The sequence below is a fragment of the Lagenorhynchus albirostris genome, chromosome 1 (genome assembly GCF_949774975.1).
Source record: "Lagenorhynchus albirostris chromosome 1, mLagAlb1.1, whole genome shotgun sequence".
Classification (NCBI taxonomy): Eukaryota; Metazoa; Chordata; class Mammalia; order Artiodactyla; family Delphinidae; genus Lagenorhynchus; species Lagenorhynchus albirostris.
The window spans coordinates 50,147,743-50,164,820 of record NC_083095.1 but is presented as its reverse complement, the minus strand read 5'-3'; the positions used below and the strand labels follow the sequence as shown (position 1 = coordinate 50,164,820).

At 40.0% G+C, this 17,078-nt stretch overlaps 1 protein-coding gene and 1 pseudogene across 5 annotated transcripts in view; both read right to left on the bottom strand.

Annotated features, from left to right (window-relative positions):
- Positions 1 to 17,078, bottom strand: part of L2HGDH (L-2-hydroxyglutarate dehydrogenase) — a 52,877-nt gene that overhangs the window by 11,472 nt on the left and 24,327 nt on the right. For 2 of the 5 annotated variants that reach the window (XM_060142804.1, XM_060142796.1), the window contains exons 5-9: positions 13,211 to 13,373; positions 11,897 to 11,931; positions 3,340 to 3,507; positions 2,288 to 2,445; positions 1,071 to 1,202 (exon numbers count right to left, since the gene is read on the bottom strand). In XM_060142804.1, coding sequence (XP_059998787.1) covers positions 1,071 to 1,202; positions 2,288 to 2,445; positions 3,340 to 3,507; positions 11,897 to 11,931; positions 13,211 to 13,373 — 656 coding nt within the window. The remainder of the gene's footprint in view (positions 1 to 1,070; positions 1,203 to 2,287; positions 2,446 to 3,339; positions 3,508 to 11,896; positions 11,932 to 13,210; positions 13,374 to 17,078) is intronic. The other 3 variants (XM_060142813.1, XM_060142820.1, XM_060142825.1) reach the window with 3 other exon arrangements.
- On the bottom strand, positions 5,980 to 7,845 carry LOC132530295 (histone PARylation factor 1-like; annotated as a pseudogene).

Sequence of the window (17,078 nt, the reverse complement as noted above, 5' to 3'; positions counted from 1 at the left end):
TGAGAGAGATAAGAGTTAAAAACATTAGCTGGGTTTTAATAGTTCTTCTAAGGATTCAAAGAGGCTGGTCTGAGAATGATACATGAGAATCAGATTTAGACCAGGAGGCTCCCCTGAGGGAGACAGCTGACATGATTATTGCTCTCTTCCCAGATACAGAGTCGAGCTGCTGATATATTACACCAGGCAAGTTCAGCAGCTGTTACTGAGGAGACAGACACTTAGTGCTCTAGAGATTCATTGCGGGATGGATTCAGGGAGGAGAGGATCTCAAAGACCACTGCTTATTAGGCCTAACAAACGGCTGGTTCAGGGGAAAAGATGAGCACCCTAAAAATATCACCAAAAAGAAAATAGGCTTGTGTGGCATTTAGGACAAGGTATAGATCAAGTCCAGAAAGCCTTTTATCTTTAAGAAAAAAACATTTTTTTAAGTAATCCTTCCTTTGCCCCACACCCCCACAGCAAGGACTCAGACTGATTGCTACCATACTATTTCCCACTTCTGTTCTACAAATAGTCCTTGAGGGAAGTAGGATCCAAGAAAGAACAAAATAAGTACAGAGGAAGCAAGGTAAGATGCCAGGTATGAGTATGTTTCTAAAAGCTTTTAAGAATCAATCAAAGTATAATGTTTTAATATGCTTATTACCTAATTAGGTAACATGGTGATCAATGATCTTATACAGAATTAAAAGTCAGAAGGCTTTGGAATCACAAGAGTAAGTGGCCAGGGAGATTAAAAAAACTTCAGGTGAGATGTTTATCATGAATGAAAGCTAGACACAAAGGTGAAGGTGGCATCATAACACAACTGAAATGGAGATTTCAGCTTAATGCTGTAAGGTAGTCCAGATAATCATAAATGGACCTAGTTCAAGCACTAAGGGCCATGATGCAGCAATGCTCAAACTGCAAGGGGAATGAACAACTTGTTGAGAAAGAGAGAGCACACAAAAATTCAGTGGACACACTGATTGAAAGTGTGCTTACAAGTCACCAAGTCAGACCCACCTCCCAAGTTCACCTAGGACATGACTGTATTTACAACCCTTACGGCTTTTCCTTACCTAAGTATGTCACTGATAGTAATTTCAGGGATAAACTTTTGAAGGTGCTTCACTGTTGCACTGAGAAAACAGGCTTTGTACATTTCATTAACTCCATAGGAAAAATTCTGGAACACCAGTTTAATCAAGCCACTGAAAGCAAAGAAAATAAAATCTTTATGAAAGAAAGGAATTCTTTATTATCATACAACACCTTTACAGCTATTAGATTTGGGGGTGGGGTGTGGCATCACAGAAATCTATGCAAAGTCAGAAAAACCACATATTAAAAGAAAATCAGCTTTTGGCCTACGTAAGAAGGAAACTTCATCAAAGGAATACCTTCCCAACTCTAAAAGTAAACACCATTCAAACTCAAATTCCCAGGGAATGCTGGTTTCAAACTAGGATAAAGCCTGCCAACATCAAGGCTTTCTAATTCAATGTTATGTGCTTTCAAAAGGCATTAAAGATCTTTAAATCATGGCATTAAACATGTGGGACATTTACCCTACTTTTCTTTAGTCAGCCAGAGGTGAGACGCTCTAGTAGTGATTCTCACATGAGACTCTGGGGAGCCTATGTACATCTGTATTTTTACAAGCATACGTGCTAGGAAGCCCCATCCTAAACCTGTTTCAGAATCTGTGCAGGGTGAAACTCAAGTATAGCTTTAAAAGCTTTCTAGTGATTTTGATGATGTGAAACCCTCTAGAGAGCAACAGTGCTAAAAGGACAAAATACTTCACTGGGTTATTTCTTACAATAGTAAACACGCTGCATTCCAGGTCAACACAGCAGTACTGTTAGTCTTCCACAAAAAGAAACAAACTTGCTTATCAGCAGTTTCTCCAGAGGTTTTCAAAATCATGGTGACTGGCCTGAAATGATCTTATCAAAGCAAACCATCTACTGATTTTGAGAGAAACTTCTGTTTTTTTTTCAAGCTCAGCTAGAAGGTTAGCAAAACAAGATCTGGATTCTCAGATGTGCGATCGCTCGTGGCTCTTGGTCTTGTTCTTTTTAACCACAACCTCACCCTGGCTCATCAGAGTGTTCTTGAAGTAGTTAAAATGTTATGCTTATTCCACAAAGCTCTTAACTTAGATTAATTAAAAAACCAATATACCAATCACAAATATGAAAATTTATCCAATAAACAGAATATCGAGAAAGAAAAAATTCCCATATTAAAAATATAAGCACATAAAATCATTTTTTTAAGGAAATAAAGTTACCTCTTGATAATTATATCCATAATATCTCTGGCACTGAAGTCAAAGGGTCTGTAACCCTCTCGTTTAAAGGCAAGAACTGCATTCGGCCCTAGCCAAATACTGCCGTCCATCCTTGGTGTGAAGTGAACTCCTAGGAAAGGAAATCGGCTATCTGGGACCTATGGATTTAACAGAGCAAAGAACTATTAGCCCCATTTCATACTGCATTTTATTACACATGCAAACATTCAACTGGTAATATAAAACATTTTCTTCCCATGCATCTGATTTGCATTACTTTTGATCTGTACTCAGATAATACTTTTCTATTTACATGCTTCTGCCTAGAAATGCCACACAGGAAACCTGATGCTATGACAATAAGGTACATTGTCCCATCTATTCCTCTTTCTGGGTAAAGAAAAAAAACAACTGTCCTACTTTAGGTTATTCCCCACCTCCACCCTCCCCAAGTAGGGATATATGTGGGTGGCAAATAAAATCAGAGCTGCTGGAAAAAAACACACCTTCATAGCACAGGCTTTTGTAAAGTGGGAATGCAATACTTGGAACAGATGAAATGGAAGTTTTGGCAAGGTCAAAAACATTAAATAGCTGAATACTGGTTGTTCAACCTAGTAGTTCCAGACAGAAGAATGAGCTTTTCATTTAAACGGCTCTGTCTTCGCTACACCATGAAACTACACAGTGGCCAAATCCCCTTTTCTGCACTTATAGACAGTGAACTGAGAAAGAGCGTTGGCATCTGGGCATGCTATAAGGAAAAGTTCTGTTATGAGTACTCCTTCCACCAGAGAAGTGGAAGAATTGGGTTCTTTCTTCACAGCCCTTTCCATGGTGCACTCAAGCTTTCCTGTACTTGTGGGCAAGTCATTATAATTGAATGACTATGATATCGGAATAAAGATTTGGGGATTCGACCACAAGAGAAACAGGTGGAATGATTGCACCAAAAGCCCTTCAAAATATCTTACTTCTCACCCCGGGAAAAGTTTTTGTTTCATTCCCCTTTTTGCCCACAACCATCTTGAGAAGGCAGAAGTACTACCTACTGGATAAATATTCCCTTTTACAAGATAGCGTTTTTCTGGCTTCAAGAGCAGGTAATCTCCCCGGAATGGTACAATTCGCGGATTGGGATTGCAGCCACTCAACTCGGAAATACGGTCTGAGTGAAGTCCTGCACATGTCACAACATACTGACATCGAACCTCCTCTCCCTAGTGCAAGAGAAAAGAACAGTGACTTGTGGGAAGTAGAAAGATTAGGTGGAGGAGGGGGAGAGGGAGAGGGCGGATAGATGATAGAAAAGACAATAAAGGGCACAGATATGGACTTCTTCCTTTTTATTCCTTTTAAAAGAGGAAATTAAAACAAGTATCAGCAAAATAAGTTCTTCAGCATTTAGGTGGCAGGTAGGAACTTAGGGCAGTGGCACACAAGAGGATGTACCTTAAATTTTGTACTTTAATCTAGAGATACAGTGGTTGACCTAGTGAGGATACCCAACAAGCCACACACACATACACCCGTATTTTACTAACACCTAGCACGGAACTTAACTACTTGTTGCATGAAGTAGTAAACTTCGTTTAGGTGGCCCCAACCAATTTGGCTTCCTTTGTGTTTCAGATAGCTTCTCCTGTCTTAGGTAGGAGTAATTGATCTTGTTACTCAATAACCTTGCACAATTCCCACTGTAACCTACCCACCAACCAATTTCTGCTTCCTGATCAGTATCTACTTTGCAAACTGAAGCTACTTTCAAAAACTCATTCATTCAACCCACATTTACTGAGAACGCACACTACAGTCAAGGTTTGCTTTAATGACTAGGAGACTGCTAATCTTAGGCTGTGTTTTCTCATAAATTTTATTTTGTGATTATCATCTGCATATTTTTAGGTTTACTCTGCCAGGGTTAGCCAATTTGCAACTCTATTTCCTAAATGATTTCATTTAACTCTAATTCACCACCACACTCTAATTTCTATCGCTTTATTTCTTACAGAGGAGACAACTAACACCTTCTTGCTTCAGGTAATTTCTTGTTCCTAGATCTCCTTCCCCGAGGACCTATTTCTGAAGCCTTGGAGTTCTCACCTGCCTCAACGTTCTTTCTTTCTTTGTAGCCCTTACTGATTCAGCCTTATTTTATCTCCGCGTGCTTCCTATTTTTGCTTAGCTACCAAGATAAGCATCTTTTCATGAGTTATACAAGTCACACTGATGACAAAAATCAGATGAAACTTGTTTATAGTGAATTCAAATTAGCTAGACTAAACCATGAAAGTTTTAAGACGCTTGAAGTCAAAGGACCATGTCAACAAAAACAGAAGTAGGTTGGTATCTTTCCTGTTCATCTAGAGTTATATACCAGAAGTACAAAAAAATTCTTTATGTGATATAAATCTTCTAGTTACTACTTTAAAGTTCAGCAACTCTTTGTTGAAGAGGAGCTTTATAAATGTAAAGATAAGAGAATTTATAGAATGGTACCAGAATGCAATAACCTAGAAGTTCTCTCTTAAAAGCTCAAGGAACGGGCTTCACTGGTGGCGCAGTGGTTGGGAGTCTGCCTGCTAGTGCGGGGGACATGGGTTCGAGCCCTGGTCTGGGAGGATCCCACATGCCGCGGAGCGACTAGGCCCATGAGCCACAACTACTGAGCCTGCGCGTCTGGAGCCTGTGCTCCGCAACAAGAGAGGCCGCGATAGTGAGAGGCCCAAGCACCGCGATGAAGAGTGGCCCCCGCTTGCCACAACTAGAGAAAGCCCTTGCACAGAAATGAAGACTCCAACACAGCCAAAAAAAAAAAAAAAAAAAGCTCAAGGCAAAATTCTGAAGAAAAAATTTATTAAAAACTGTCATACATCTCTGAAATCAGTTTATGCTATACACGAAACAATTATTAAATTCAGTAACACATTTATTTCACACCCAAAATTGAAATACTGAATTTACATTGAATTATTTGTTCAAACATAAATTTCTTTAAAAAAATAAACTATGCATTACTGTTGCTATTTCATAAGTGAAAGAATTTTTCCCCATATGCAATCTATAAATCTTTAGTTTGCAAATCCTCTCCCCAAAAGTTTATTTTAAAAATTCATTTTCTTTTAACCTGTCATAAAAGCGTAAATATTCAACTTGATAAGTTGACTCAAACTTTTATTTTTTCATTTTTTTAAAACAATTCCATGTATTTATTTTTTTAATTTATTTTTTATTTTTTTAAAGATTTAATTTTACCTGATTTTTGGCTGTGTTGGGTCTTCGTTGCTGCACGCGGGCTTTCTCTAGTTGCGACGAGCGAGTGCTACTCTTTGTTGCGGTGCATGGGCTTCTCACTGCGGTGGCTTCTCTTGTTGTGGAGCACAGGCTCTAGGTACGCAGGCTTCAGTAGTTGTGGCTCATGGGCTCAGTAGTTGTGGTTCGTGGGCTCTAGAGTGCAGGCTTAGTAGCTGTGGCGCATGGGCTTAGTTGCTCCGCGGCGTGTGGGATCTTCCTGGACCAGAGATCGAACCCACGTCCCCTGCATTGGCAGGCGGATTCTTATCCACTGCGCCACCAGGGAAGTCCCTCAAAATTTTAAATTATATTTTATAATTTAAAAAATATATTAAAATTATATTTTAAATTATATTATTTAACTATACTAAAAGAAAATGTCAAAATAAAAGCAACAACTATAGCAAATTTGGGTGAAATACATATCCACTGGTATCCCATAGGCCCCTGCATATCCTGCATCACACGATGCCGTACTCTAGTGAAAATGTTCCTTAGATGAGGGCAGGGGCAGAAGCAGACTTTTAATCTTTTTTATTTTTTAGCTTTATAAAAGTTTTTAGTAAACGTTTCCATCAGTTTATTTTATGTACTCCTTAAAAAAAATCACAGGTTTAATATTAATGCTTTAAAGTATTATATACCAAAGAAAGCCAATTCTCATTCATGCTGCAAGTTGGTCTGTGTTTTCTTTACTCCTGTTTACCAGAAAATCTTCAATAATTTCTGCAAAGAGACTTCTCTTCAACAGAGTATAGGTAAGAGGTAAAAGTTGGCAGGTAACTTTATGACAATAGTCTGAACCATAACAAGGAAGTCCATTCCCACTTACGCCCCATCCCATAATCACATTCATCACTAGCAAACTGCACAAAAGTCATCGCTGAATGAGAGCAAAAGCTTTTAGTCTCTCATCACTTTGTGCTTCAAAAATTATCTTGCAAATTCCCTTGAAGTTGGCATCCGTTTCAGGGAGCTCTCCGTACTCAGCATCATTTTCATCTACTGGGACAACTAAGCCTGCATCATGAAAAGTCTTTGTCTTGACTTTCTTATCTCTATGTTTCATCTTCATGGTTCTCTGTTCCAATGAGTAACCCAGTGCTCTGGCTGCTTCTGTGCAGTTTTCATCTATGTTTTTCAAGAGACTAGTTTTCTTTTTATGTTACTTAAGTTTTTCATCAAAACAAATTTGACTGCGGCAAACACATTATCTCCATTTTGATCAATTATACAATTTTTCTTTGCTCCATCTGTACCAACATATACAGGAGGTTCATCAGGAGACTCCCTGAAATACCCCACATGGAACTGAATTTTATTATCTCCAATAATAACAGTCTGGAACTCAGGAGGGTCATAGTAAAATCTCCAGTGAAGGTTAATATTGGGCTTGCTGATTTTTTGTTCATTTTATACTTCGTAAAGACCCATTAATCAAAGGCCAAGGCTTGCAGAAAAGTGCATCCGCTGACTTCTCAGGATCTAGTTCTTCACAGAAATTCCAGAAGTGATAGAAATCTTCAGGCAGGGCTTCCCTGGTGGCGCCGTGGTTAAGAATCCACCTGCCAATGTAGGGTACACGGGTTCGATCCCTGGTCTGGGAAGATCCCACATGCCGCAGAGCAACTAAGCCCGTGCGCCACAACTACTGAGCCTGCACTCTAGAGTCCACGAGCCACAACTACTGAACCCACATGCCACAACTACTGAAGCCTGCGCACCTAAAGCCCGTGCTCCATGACAAAAGAAGCCACTGCAATGAGAAGCCCACGCACCACAATGAAGAGTAGCCCCCGCTCACCTCAACTACAGAAAGCCCGCACACAGCAACAAAGACCCAACACAGCCAAAAATAAATAAATAAAATAAATAAATTTATATATATAAAAAAGAAATCTTCAGGCAGAGAAAGCTTATGATGATTTTCTATTTCTTTTCTAAAGTCACTGGAGACATCAGCTTTACAGGATTTACTCCTCCTTCACTTCAAATGTTTTTTCACACTGTTGCTCCTCCACGCTGGTCCTGCACTTCCCACCGCTGCCAACCATTCTGCTTTTTAACCCTTTTTTGAATGGAGACCCTGGTTGCTCTGCCACTCGGGCCGCATGATCCAGCAGCTCTGATGGTAACTGAAGTGTGTGGCTGATAGTGATGTTTTACGGAGACCATGGTAGGCCCCTAGAGGTGGAATCAGTACAGAACCGTAGGATTTTGGAGGAAAGTTATACCATCCTCTGCAGGTAATTAGCCTCCTTTTGAGAAAGTGCTTCTGCCTTTGGCTCAACACTCGACCACAGGTCACCAAGTTACCATGCGAACTACCCATTATGAACTAGGTATTGTCTGACTCACCAAGCTGCAAAATTGGGTGTGTACACAGCACTCTGTCATCAAGAGGAAGTGGAATATACAAGATAAGGGTTGTATAGGTCCTGTAGGCACACATAAATTGTGCAGGCAAGTGGCTCAAATTCCCATGACCTCTACTGCTAAATCATCTCCTCCCTCTCAGCCTGCCCCCATGGCCCCATGGAAAGTTCTCTGTCACCAGCTGACCAAGGAAGAAAAAAATACAGGCCTGGTTTACAAATGGTTCTGCACAACATTCTGGCGTCACTTGAAAATGAACAGCTACAGCACCAGAGCCCCACTCGGGAGTGGCCCTGAAGGACGGCAGTGAAGGGAAATCTTCCCAGGGGGAAGAACACTGAACGTTATACTTGGTTATTTATCTTGCCTAGAAGGAGAGATGGCTAGAAGTATGGATTTACACTGCTTCATGTGCAATGACTAATGGTTTGCTGGATGGTCAGAAAAGGGAGCTCTGGAGAAAAGGTATGTGAATGGACCTCTCCAAACGGGCTCAGATAAAAAAGATATTTCAGTACTATATGAATGTTCACTAAAGAGTGATCATGGAAGAGGAAGATTTTAATAATCAGTAGACAAGATGACCTGCTCTGTGGACGTTAGCTAGCCTCTTTCCCCAGGTACCCCTGTCCTTACCCAATGGTTTCATAAACTAAATGGTTATGGCAGCAAGGAGGTAATGCAAGGGTTCAGCAACATGGACTTACTCACCAAAGCTGATCTGTTTACAACCACTGCTGAATGTTCAATCTGCCAACAGCAGAATCAACAGAGCCACTGATATGGTCCCTGGACCACTTCAATCAAAAACCAAAGGCAGCACTCAGTGCTCACTGGAATAGACACTTACTCTGGATATAAATTTGTCTTCCCTGCCCACAATGCTTCTATGGAAACCACCATCTGTGAATTTATAGGATGCCTTATTCACTGTTATGGTATTTTACTTAGAAGAATTACTTCTGATCAGTGAGCTTATTTTACAGGAAATGAAGTATAACAATAGGCTCATGCTTGTGTAATGCACTGATTTTATCATTTTCCCCACAATCCTGAAGCTGCTGGGTGACAAAAAGTAGAATGGGCTTTTGAAGATTCAATAACAGCACTAGTTGGCTGGCAACACCTACAGGCCTGGGGCAAGGTCTTCGAGGATTCTCTACATGCTCTAAACCAGTGACTAATATATGGTGTTGTTTCTCCCATAGCCAGGATTCACAGGTCTGGAAATCAAGAGGTAGAAAATGGGAGTAGCTCCTTACTATTACAGTAAAATTTTTTGCTTCCTATCCCTACAACTTTTGGCTCTGATGGTCTAGAGGTCTTAGTTCCCAAGGGAAAAAGGCTTCCATTAGAGAATAAGCAATGGTTGCATTAAGTTAGAAGTTGATACTGCCACACTTGGCCACTTTGGGTTCCCCCTGCCAGTGATCAATAGGCAGAGGGGATTACTGCACTGAGTGGGGTAATTGATTCTGACTCTCAAGGAGAAACTGAGTTGCTACCACAGAGAGGGCTCAGGGATGATAAAGAGGAGTACATCTGGAATGTAGCTCTCCTGGGACATGCCTTAATTTTCCCATGTATTATTATAAAACTTAATGGAAAGTACCACAACCCAAAACAGGCAGGGCTTCTAATGGCACAGACACTTCAGGAATGAAAGTTTGAGTTACCCCACCAAACTAGGAACCATGACCAGCTGAGATGCTTGCCAAGGGCAAAGGGACTATGGAATGAGTAGTGGAAGAAGGAAATTATAAATATCAGCTATGACCACATGTCTGGTGACAGAAATGAGGAGTGTAGTAGCTATGGGTAATTCTTCCTTATTTTGAAATAAATATATTTGTCTATAAATTACCCAATTATTTCTTTATCCTCATTATTATGGACTGAATTGTGTCTCCCCTAAATCCATACATTGAAGTCCTAACGCCCAACGAGACTGTATTTGGAGACAGGACCTTTAGGGAGGTAATTAAGGTTAAATAAGGTCACAAAAGTGGAGCCCTAATCTAATAGGAATGGTGTTCTTATAAGACAAAGAGATACCAGAGGTTGCTCTCTCCTGCTCTTTCTCTGCACATGTGCACGCACAGAGAAAAGGCCACGTAAGGACATAGTGTGAAGACAGTCATCCACAAGCTGAGAAGAGAGATCTCACCAGAAGCCAACCCTGATGGCACCTTGACCCTAGATCTCTAGCCTCCAGAGCTGTGAAAAAATAAATTTCTGTTGTTAAAGCCACCCCGTCTGTGGTGTTCTGTTAAGGCAGCCCTAGACGACTAACACACCCATCTCTGTCACTTCCCCACTGTCTAACACCTCAATTTCAGTACTATCGACATTTGGGGCCAGATACCTCTTTGTTCTGGGGGCCTGTCTCTCACATTGTAGGATGTTTAGCAGAATCCCTGGCCTCTACCCACTAAATGCCAGTAGCATTGCCCCCCTTCTACTAGATGTGACAATAAAAATGTCTCCAGGCATTGCCAAATGTCTCCTAGGAGGAGAAACTGCCTCCCGTTGAGAACTACTGATTTAATATAAGATGCTTAAATTGTGGTTAACCTTTTATCTCAGTATTTAAGTTGCAGGATCTCAAAGGGGGAGAGTGACTCAGCTGGAAAAGAAATGAACATTCATGATCAATAAAGTAGACTTCGTATCTTTTTTGGAGAGTAAGCATGTCTTCAGGTGTATGGAAGATAGTTGCACCTTGTGGATGGAAGCATAATCTTTCTACTCTCTTCATTTGGAAGTTAAATATGGTTATAAGGGGTGTGAACGGATGCCAAGTTGAAAAGGGATGGGCTGCAGGGGGTTATACTGTGTCGATCTGGTTAAGCTGGGAACAACAATTCTTCCCTATACGGTTCCAGCTTAAAGCTGACCAAACAGGAATTGCATATGGTTTGGCAGGCAGAAGTACAGCAGCAGCCACTATTCTCTGAAGGTCATTCTAGTCCAACGAAGTGACAAACACCCACTGCAAAGTAAATTACAGCTCCACACTCAGCTTCCCAACTACTGCTCCTACTGATCAGGCACTGCTCCAGCCCACTGCTTGGGTATAGACAGAGGCAAGAGCCCCCCATATCTCCTCATGAGCTTCCTGCTTGCATTCCCACTTCAGCAGCTAGACACATGTGGCTTCTCAGACTGGCTGGAGATGCCTCTGATCTACCAACTCCCCTTCTGAACCTGCACTTCCCCAGATCCTTTAAAAACTGTGTAAGGGGACTTCCCTGGTGGTCCAGTGGGTAAGGCTCCACACTCCCAATTCAGGGGGCCCAGGTTCGATCCCTGGTCAGGGAAATAGATCCCGCATGCATGCCACAACTAAGAGTCCGCATGCCACAGTGAAGATCCCGCATGCCGCAACTAAGACCCGGCACAGCCAAAATAAATAAATAAATATTTTTTAAAAATGTGTAAGGCCTAATTCCTATAATATACTCATTGATGACTCTACTCTCCTGACTGAACTCTGATCGTTCAATGAACATACAGCTAACGAAATGCTTCTATGCCATTCAATAATTCTTGTTTTAGACTATGAGAAGATGAAGAAAAGTAGTCCATCTCTCTCTGCACAACCTGCTCCCTGCCCCCAAAGTCTTCTCATTAGCAGACAGTTAATAAGTTAATGTAGATAAGTAGGCAGAGCAATAAAACTATCAGTTTTTATTACTCTAAGTGCTTATAATCCTATCCTTTGCTGGCACAAACACTTCATGAAGACATTTCCAAGTTGAAACCCTTCTTAGAATGAAAGCTGTTACACTGCTCTCAAAGGATTTCTCTCAGAATAACTTTTACAGACAAATTTCATTCAATGACATAAAATACAGCACTGTGGTTAATTCAGCTTTTTAAGAAAGGAGATGACCGTAGATAAAGTAGATTAAAGTAGTTTTGCTTAAGAATCTTTACCTTTGTATTCCTTATAACAACTGGGTATTTCATCCCTGAAAAAAAATTAGTGAAAGATTTATTTTTAGCAAAAGAAAGCCTACATTAAGTAAACATTATTCTAGTAATCATTTAAAGGATTGTCTCTGTCATAACCATTATTGCCTCCTACTTTTCATTCTAAAGTTTTTTACCAAGTAACAAGATTAAACTAGTTCATATTTGACAATATACAAAACTCTGGCATGTTTTTAGCATATTTTATTTTAATTCATTTAATCTATACTTATAAACCATTCCCCACCCCAGCTCCAAAATAGACAGTCCCAGCTTTTCTGTGAACTGCAGTCCTAGAAAACAGGCTATAAAACGGATCATCATAAATCAGTATGCATTTTCTCACAGAACTAATGCTATGACACTTGTTCAAGTCTTGGTTATCTGAATCCTTGCGGATTCTAAGTTGTATAGAGAAGCAAGAGTTATCACAACACAGAATTTCCAATGATAAACTATTTATAAAATTAGTTCCCAATCAGATACATGTGATCTCAAAGACCTATAAAGCATATGTACAGCAGGTAAAAAAAATATGATCTACTTACTTATATCATAGATTTGATTGATTATGCTACCTGTCTAACAATCTCAATTATTTAACAATTTTGCTCATCATCTTAGAATTTAAAAGGACACTGGGAGAATGACTCTGATAGCCCAGATCTCCTTAAAAACCTGTCAAGAAAGAATGAACTGAACACTACTTTTTTTCTCCTTCAAATTTCCCAACAATGAATTTAAGGCTTAAAAACTAATTCATTTGGTTTAAAAAAAAAAAATTGTCCCCAAAGCAAAACAAAACAAACTCTAAGTACAGGCTACAATGAAGGAACTGGGTGGCGGGGGGGGGCGCGGAGTGGAGGGGGAATTCAGAATGGCTGAGTCATGTCCTATCCCCAGACAGTCTGATTCAGTAAGACTGGGTGATGCTAAAATCTGCATTTTTAACAAGCACTCCCAGGGGATTCTGACTAACCTGGATAGGGAAGTGTTTGCAGGCTAACTTTCCATAAACAGCCTTGGCAGTTCGGGATTTAGCACTAGTCAGAAGTGTCCCATCAATGCCTAGTTCTATCAGCACAAGACTCACTAGAAGTCCCAGTTCTCCCATATCCGGTCTCACCCTCACCCCTTCTGTACCTGCCTCCAGCTCTGGGCCCTTACTGTAGCCTAGCTTCTGGTGGCCCTCTTGCCAGCACTACCCTAGCCAAAAACAGTCCCAAGTTTGTTCAGAAGTCAATTCAGTATTCAAAAGAAAAGACAAGGATTGCTTACCATCTTTACTTCTTGAAGGACTTTCTTTAGCCATTTTAATATCTTCTACTTCAAAATTGGTCAAAACAGAGCCACCTGCTTCTTGGAAATCCTGGGCAAATGACAAAGCCACCTGCTGATAGTCCACAATGCCAGTATGAGGACAATCAATAGCCATTAGACCCTGGCACAGAATTGTGAAAAAAGCAAGACAATACAATTAAAAACCACTGAGCATAGGTTGTGCGATAAATTTGATTTTTGGCTGAATTTTTTTATTGTTTATATTGATGGATAACACACAATTAGCCTTTCCTGGCAAACATCTGATAGTCTTAAAGAAAAATAAAAGTGCTCAATTCAATGCCTAAATTTGAAATTGAATACATATATAATTTGTCTAACAGATAAAAGAAATAATACTAGCTAAATAAGAAAACCTCTATAATCAGGAAATAATTCTCCTCCTTAGGGGAGTTAATTTTTCCAGGCTCTTCCAGCTGCTACAATGAGTTTTTCTGTTTTATTTATACCTTACCCTATCTGATTCTGATTCATATCTGATTGTGAATCAAATAGTGTATCACCAATTATATTTTAAACAAACTGTAGAGATTTTTCCCAGTAGTATATTAGATGTCATGCACACTCAGTGAGAGCTCAGAGTTGTTCACAGTGTTTGCCGAGTGTTGATTTGATTTGCTGCAGAATCTATCTTCAAGACTACAACTACTGAATGGAGATTCTATGTGGTCAATTCAAACTTTCTCTTCAGGTAATATGAGAAATTAATAGCCTGGGTCTTTTGTTGCTATGTTGGGGTGTGTGTGTGTGTTGTCACTCAAAACATGTTTAAACTCTATAAATGAATGATCTACAACCATACCTATTTAATTTTTTGGAATAAGTATTGAATGTGCATTGGCTTTTCTAATTCTGAAGAAAAGGAAACAAGTAGCATTTCACAAAGTATTGACTACATTTTGGTGAATCCTTGGAAATGGCACCACTTTCTGTTGCCTTATTGTATATAAGAGTATATCAGTTCTCCCAATCAATTGCCCCTAAGAGCGTAGCCTGGTTCCCAGGATAAATGGCACCCAGAAGTTGAGCACGACAGGTAAATGCTCTATCCTCCTATTTGGCCAGGACTGCACTGTTGTTGCAGTTTTACAATGATATCTGATAATATTATTTTAAATATCTCATCTGTATTCACTGCTCCACCCCTACCCCAGTGCATTTACCTGCTTGGCCTTTAAAAGTTTTTGACTTTGCCACCCATCCCTGACCAATGCTTCCAAATGGCCAGATGACACTAAAGGTGAAGGCTCACAAAATGCCTCACAGTCTCTTTTCACAAACTGAACATAACATTTGGCAAACTTCATCATTTTCCTGACAGTCTTGCTTCCAGAATATGACAGCATTTGCCAAGAACAGGAAATCATTCCTTCTGTTTCAATACAATCACATGTAAGATTTTACATTAGAACTTACATTGCCTGAAATCCCTAAATTCGCAGGTCAAATAAGTATAATTCAACTTTAAACTACAAATGGTATTTGGGGTACAATAACCTTGGAAGCTAACTTAGGATAATACTAAGAGTTTAGCCACAAAAAATAAGAGTTTAGTTACAAAAAACTTCCTTACGTAGCATAAAAACTATGTGACAAGTATGATAACAGGGTGATAAAAACATGCTGTAAAAGTGTTTCATATCAATAGTTTTTTATAATCCCAAATATCCTCTTTATTCATCTTATACTCCTATAACCCAGCACATGCCTGACACACAGAAGCACTCAACTATTTACTGACTGACTGAACTTTTGAGGGCTGTCTTTAAACTTACTAGATTCCTCCCCCGCCCCAGACCTTCCCTAACAGGTTTTCCTTCTTCCTTCCCTTTCTAGCCTTGGCTGTGACCGTCCTCATGAGATGTTGGTGTGCCCCGCCTATATGTGTAGTGGGGGGAAGGTGGAGCGAGTCACTGCTGCCCAGCAGTCAGACACTCTGGCCCAGGGCAGGGTTGGGGGACAGGATGACTGTGTCTGTCAGCCGGCAGGCTGGGCGTGCACTGTCCAGGTTAGCAGGTCAGAGGATGAATCTGAGGTTACGGCAGGTCAGGTGTCTGGAAAAGAACCAGGCAAGCAGGTCAGGGAAAGTTGGGAGCTGGAAGTCAGTCAGGAGGCTAGAGGAACAGAGGAACGTGTGCCTGACCAATAGTGCTAAAGAAAAGGCAGGCGGATCACCACAGCGAAGGTCAGAGGAGGCAGTCAGGATTTACCCACAGCAAGCACTGTCAAGAGCTATCCTTCAAAGTTTACAGAGGCAGTTTAAAATTTTCCAAGATACTTCCCCTAGGGGCACTTAATTTTCTTCTTAAAGAGATCTGGTCCAAGAAGCCCTTTCCGAGTTCCCCTGACAAACTGTTTCTTTCTGGAGGGCCTGGAAGAAACAGATGTGACCCTATACCATGGAAATTTCGCCACCCATTCTTGGTAGTGGTGGTGAAGTTGGGGGAAAAGGAAGGAATTTACTCAAGACACTTCTATGAAATAACCAGAGTATATTTTCTACTATGTATTGCCACCCCTAAATATCAATACACCTAGACATTGATAACTATAATGTGGCATTCTATAAAGCAGATCACTACTGCAGAGGACTCAGAGAAAAGTAGGATATACCTCTTTTATGAGTTACACTATTTATTCATGTTTCAAGTGAGGGGTTCACTTCTGAGAAGATTTTCCTAGACTTTCAGAGTAAGCTAAAAGCTCTCCCTTACCTTGGCACAAGACAGAGTATCAGTTCTATCAGAAAACTTATCACTGTATTAAAATTGTATTTTCTGCTATACTACAACTTCCTTCAGGATGACAACTCTGTCTTACTCACTTTCATATCTGCAGTGCCCAACATAGTGTTCGGCACATAGTAAAGAAGAAAATGTCAGTTAAACTGAACAGAAACATACCAGTTCTGAGTCAGATCTGGGAGGAGGGGACTCTTTAAGTTGTACGACCTTGGAGAATTACCTTAACCAGTTTCTTCACTTATAAGACACAAAAATATGCATACATAATTTGATTATCTATACACACATACTTCATCCACCTCATTCCAAGACACGTGAGGATCATACAGTCAGGTACACAGAACAATATCCAGATTCATCCTGAACCTTTGACTTATGAAGAGTTGTTCTGTTTTTTGTTTCTTTTTTAACAGTTAGGCATGATATAAAGGACCATGGGTCCACGTTTCTATTTTTTTTTCTATCTTTAAAGTGCTGACAAGGATACATGACAGACAACGATTGTTGTTCCAGTTGATTAGCTGGAATCTTCCATATACTCCAGATTTCAGTACTGCCACGAAACCAATAATCCTGTTTTCCAAACTCCACAATCAATATTGTTTTTACATCTTGACTAAATCCACAGTGGGGTCAGGGGCTCATATGTGCTTTTATTTATTTTTTTTTTTTTACACCAACCTTAAAGTGTGAAAGAGCTTTTCATTAGTACATAAAAAGAGAAACACATGTTAAAAATTAGCATGCCTTCCTGGGGGAGGTTATAAATTGTTTTATTCTCAAATGGCAAGGTAATACTTGATACAGATCAGCGAGATTCTCACATCTTAATTTCACAACCAAATCCCATCAAAATCACATAAAGCTACAAAACAGCAACAGGTTTAGCTGTTTTATATTCAGGAAGCGCTCAATAATTTTTGTAAAGCACTGTTTAGATGTGAGTTTAAATGCTTCATTTTTGTTTTAGTAGACTTGATTTTTTAGAGCAGTTTTAGGTTCACAGAAAAATTGAGCAGAAGGTACAGAGATTTCCCATATATTTCCTGCCCCCTACATGT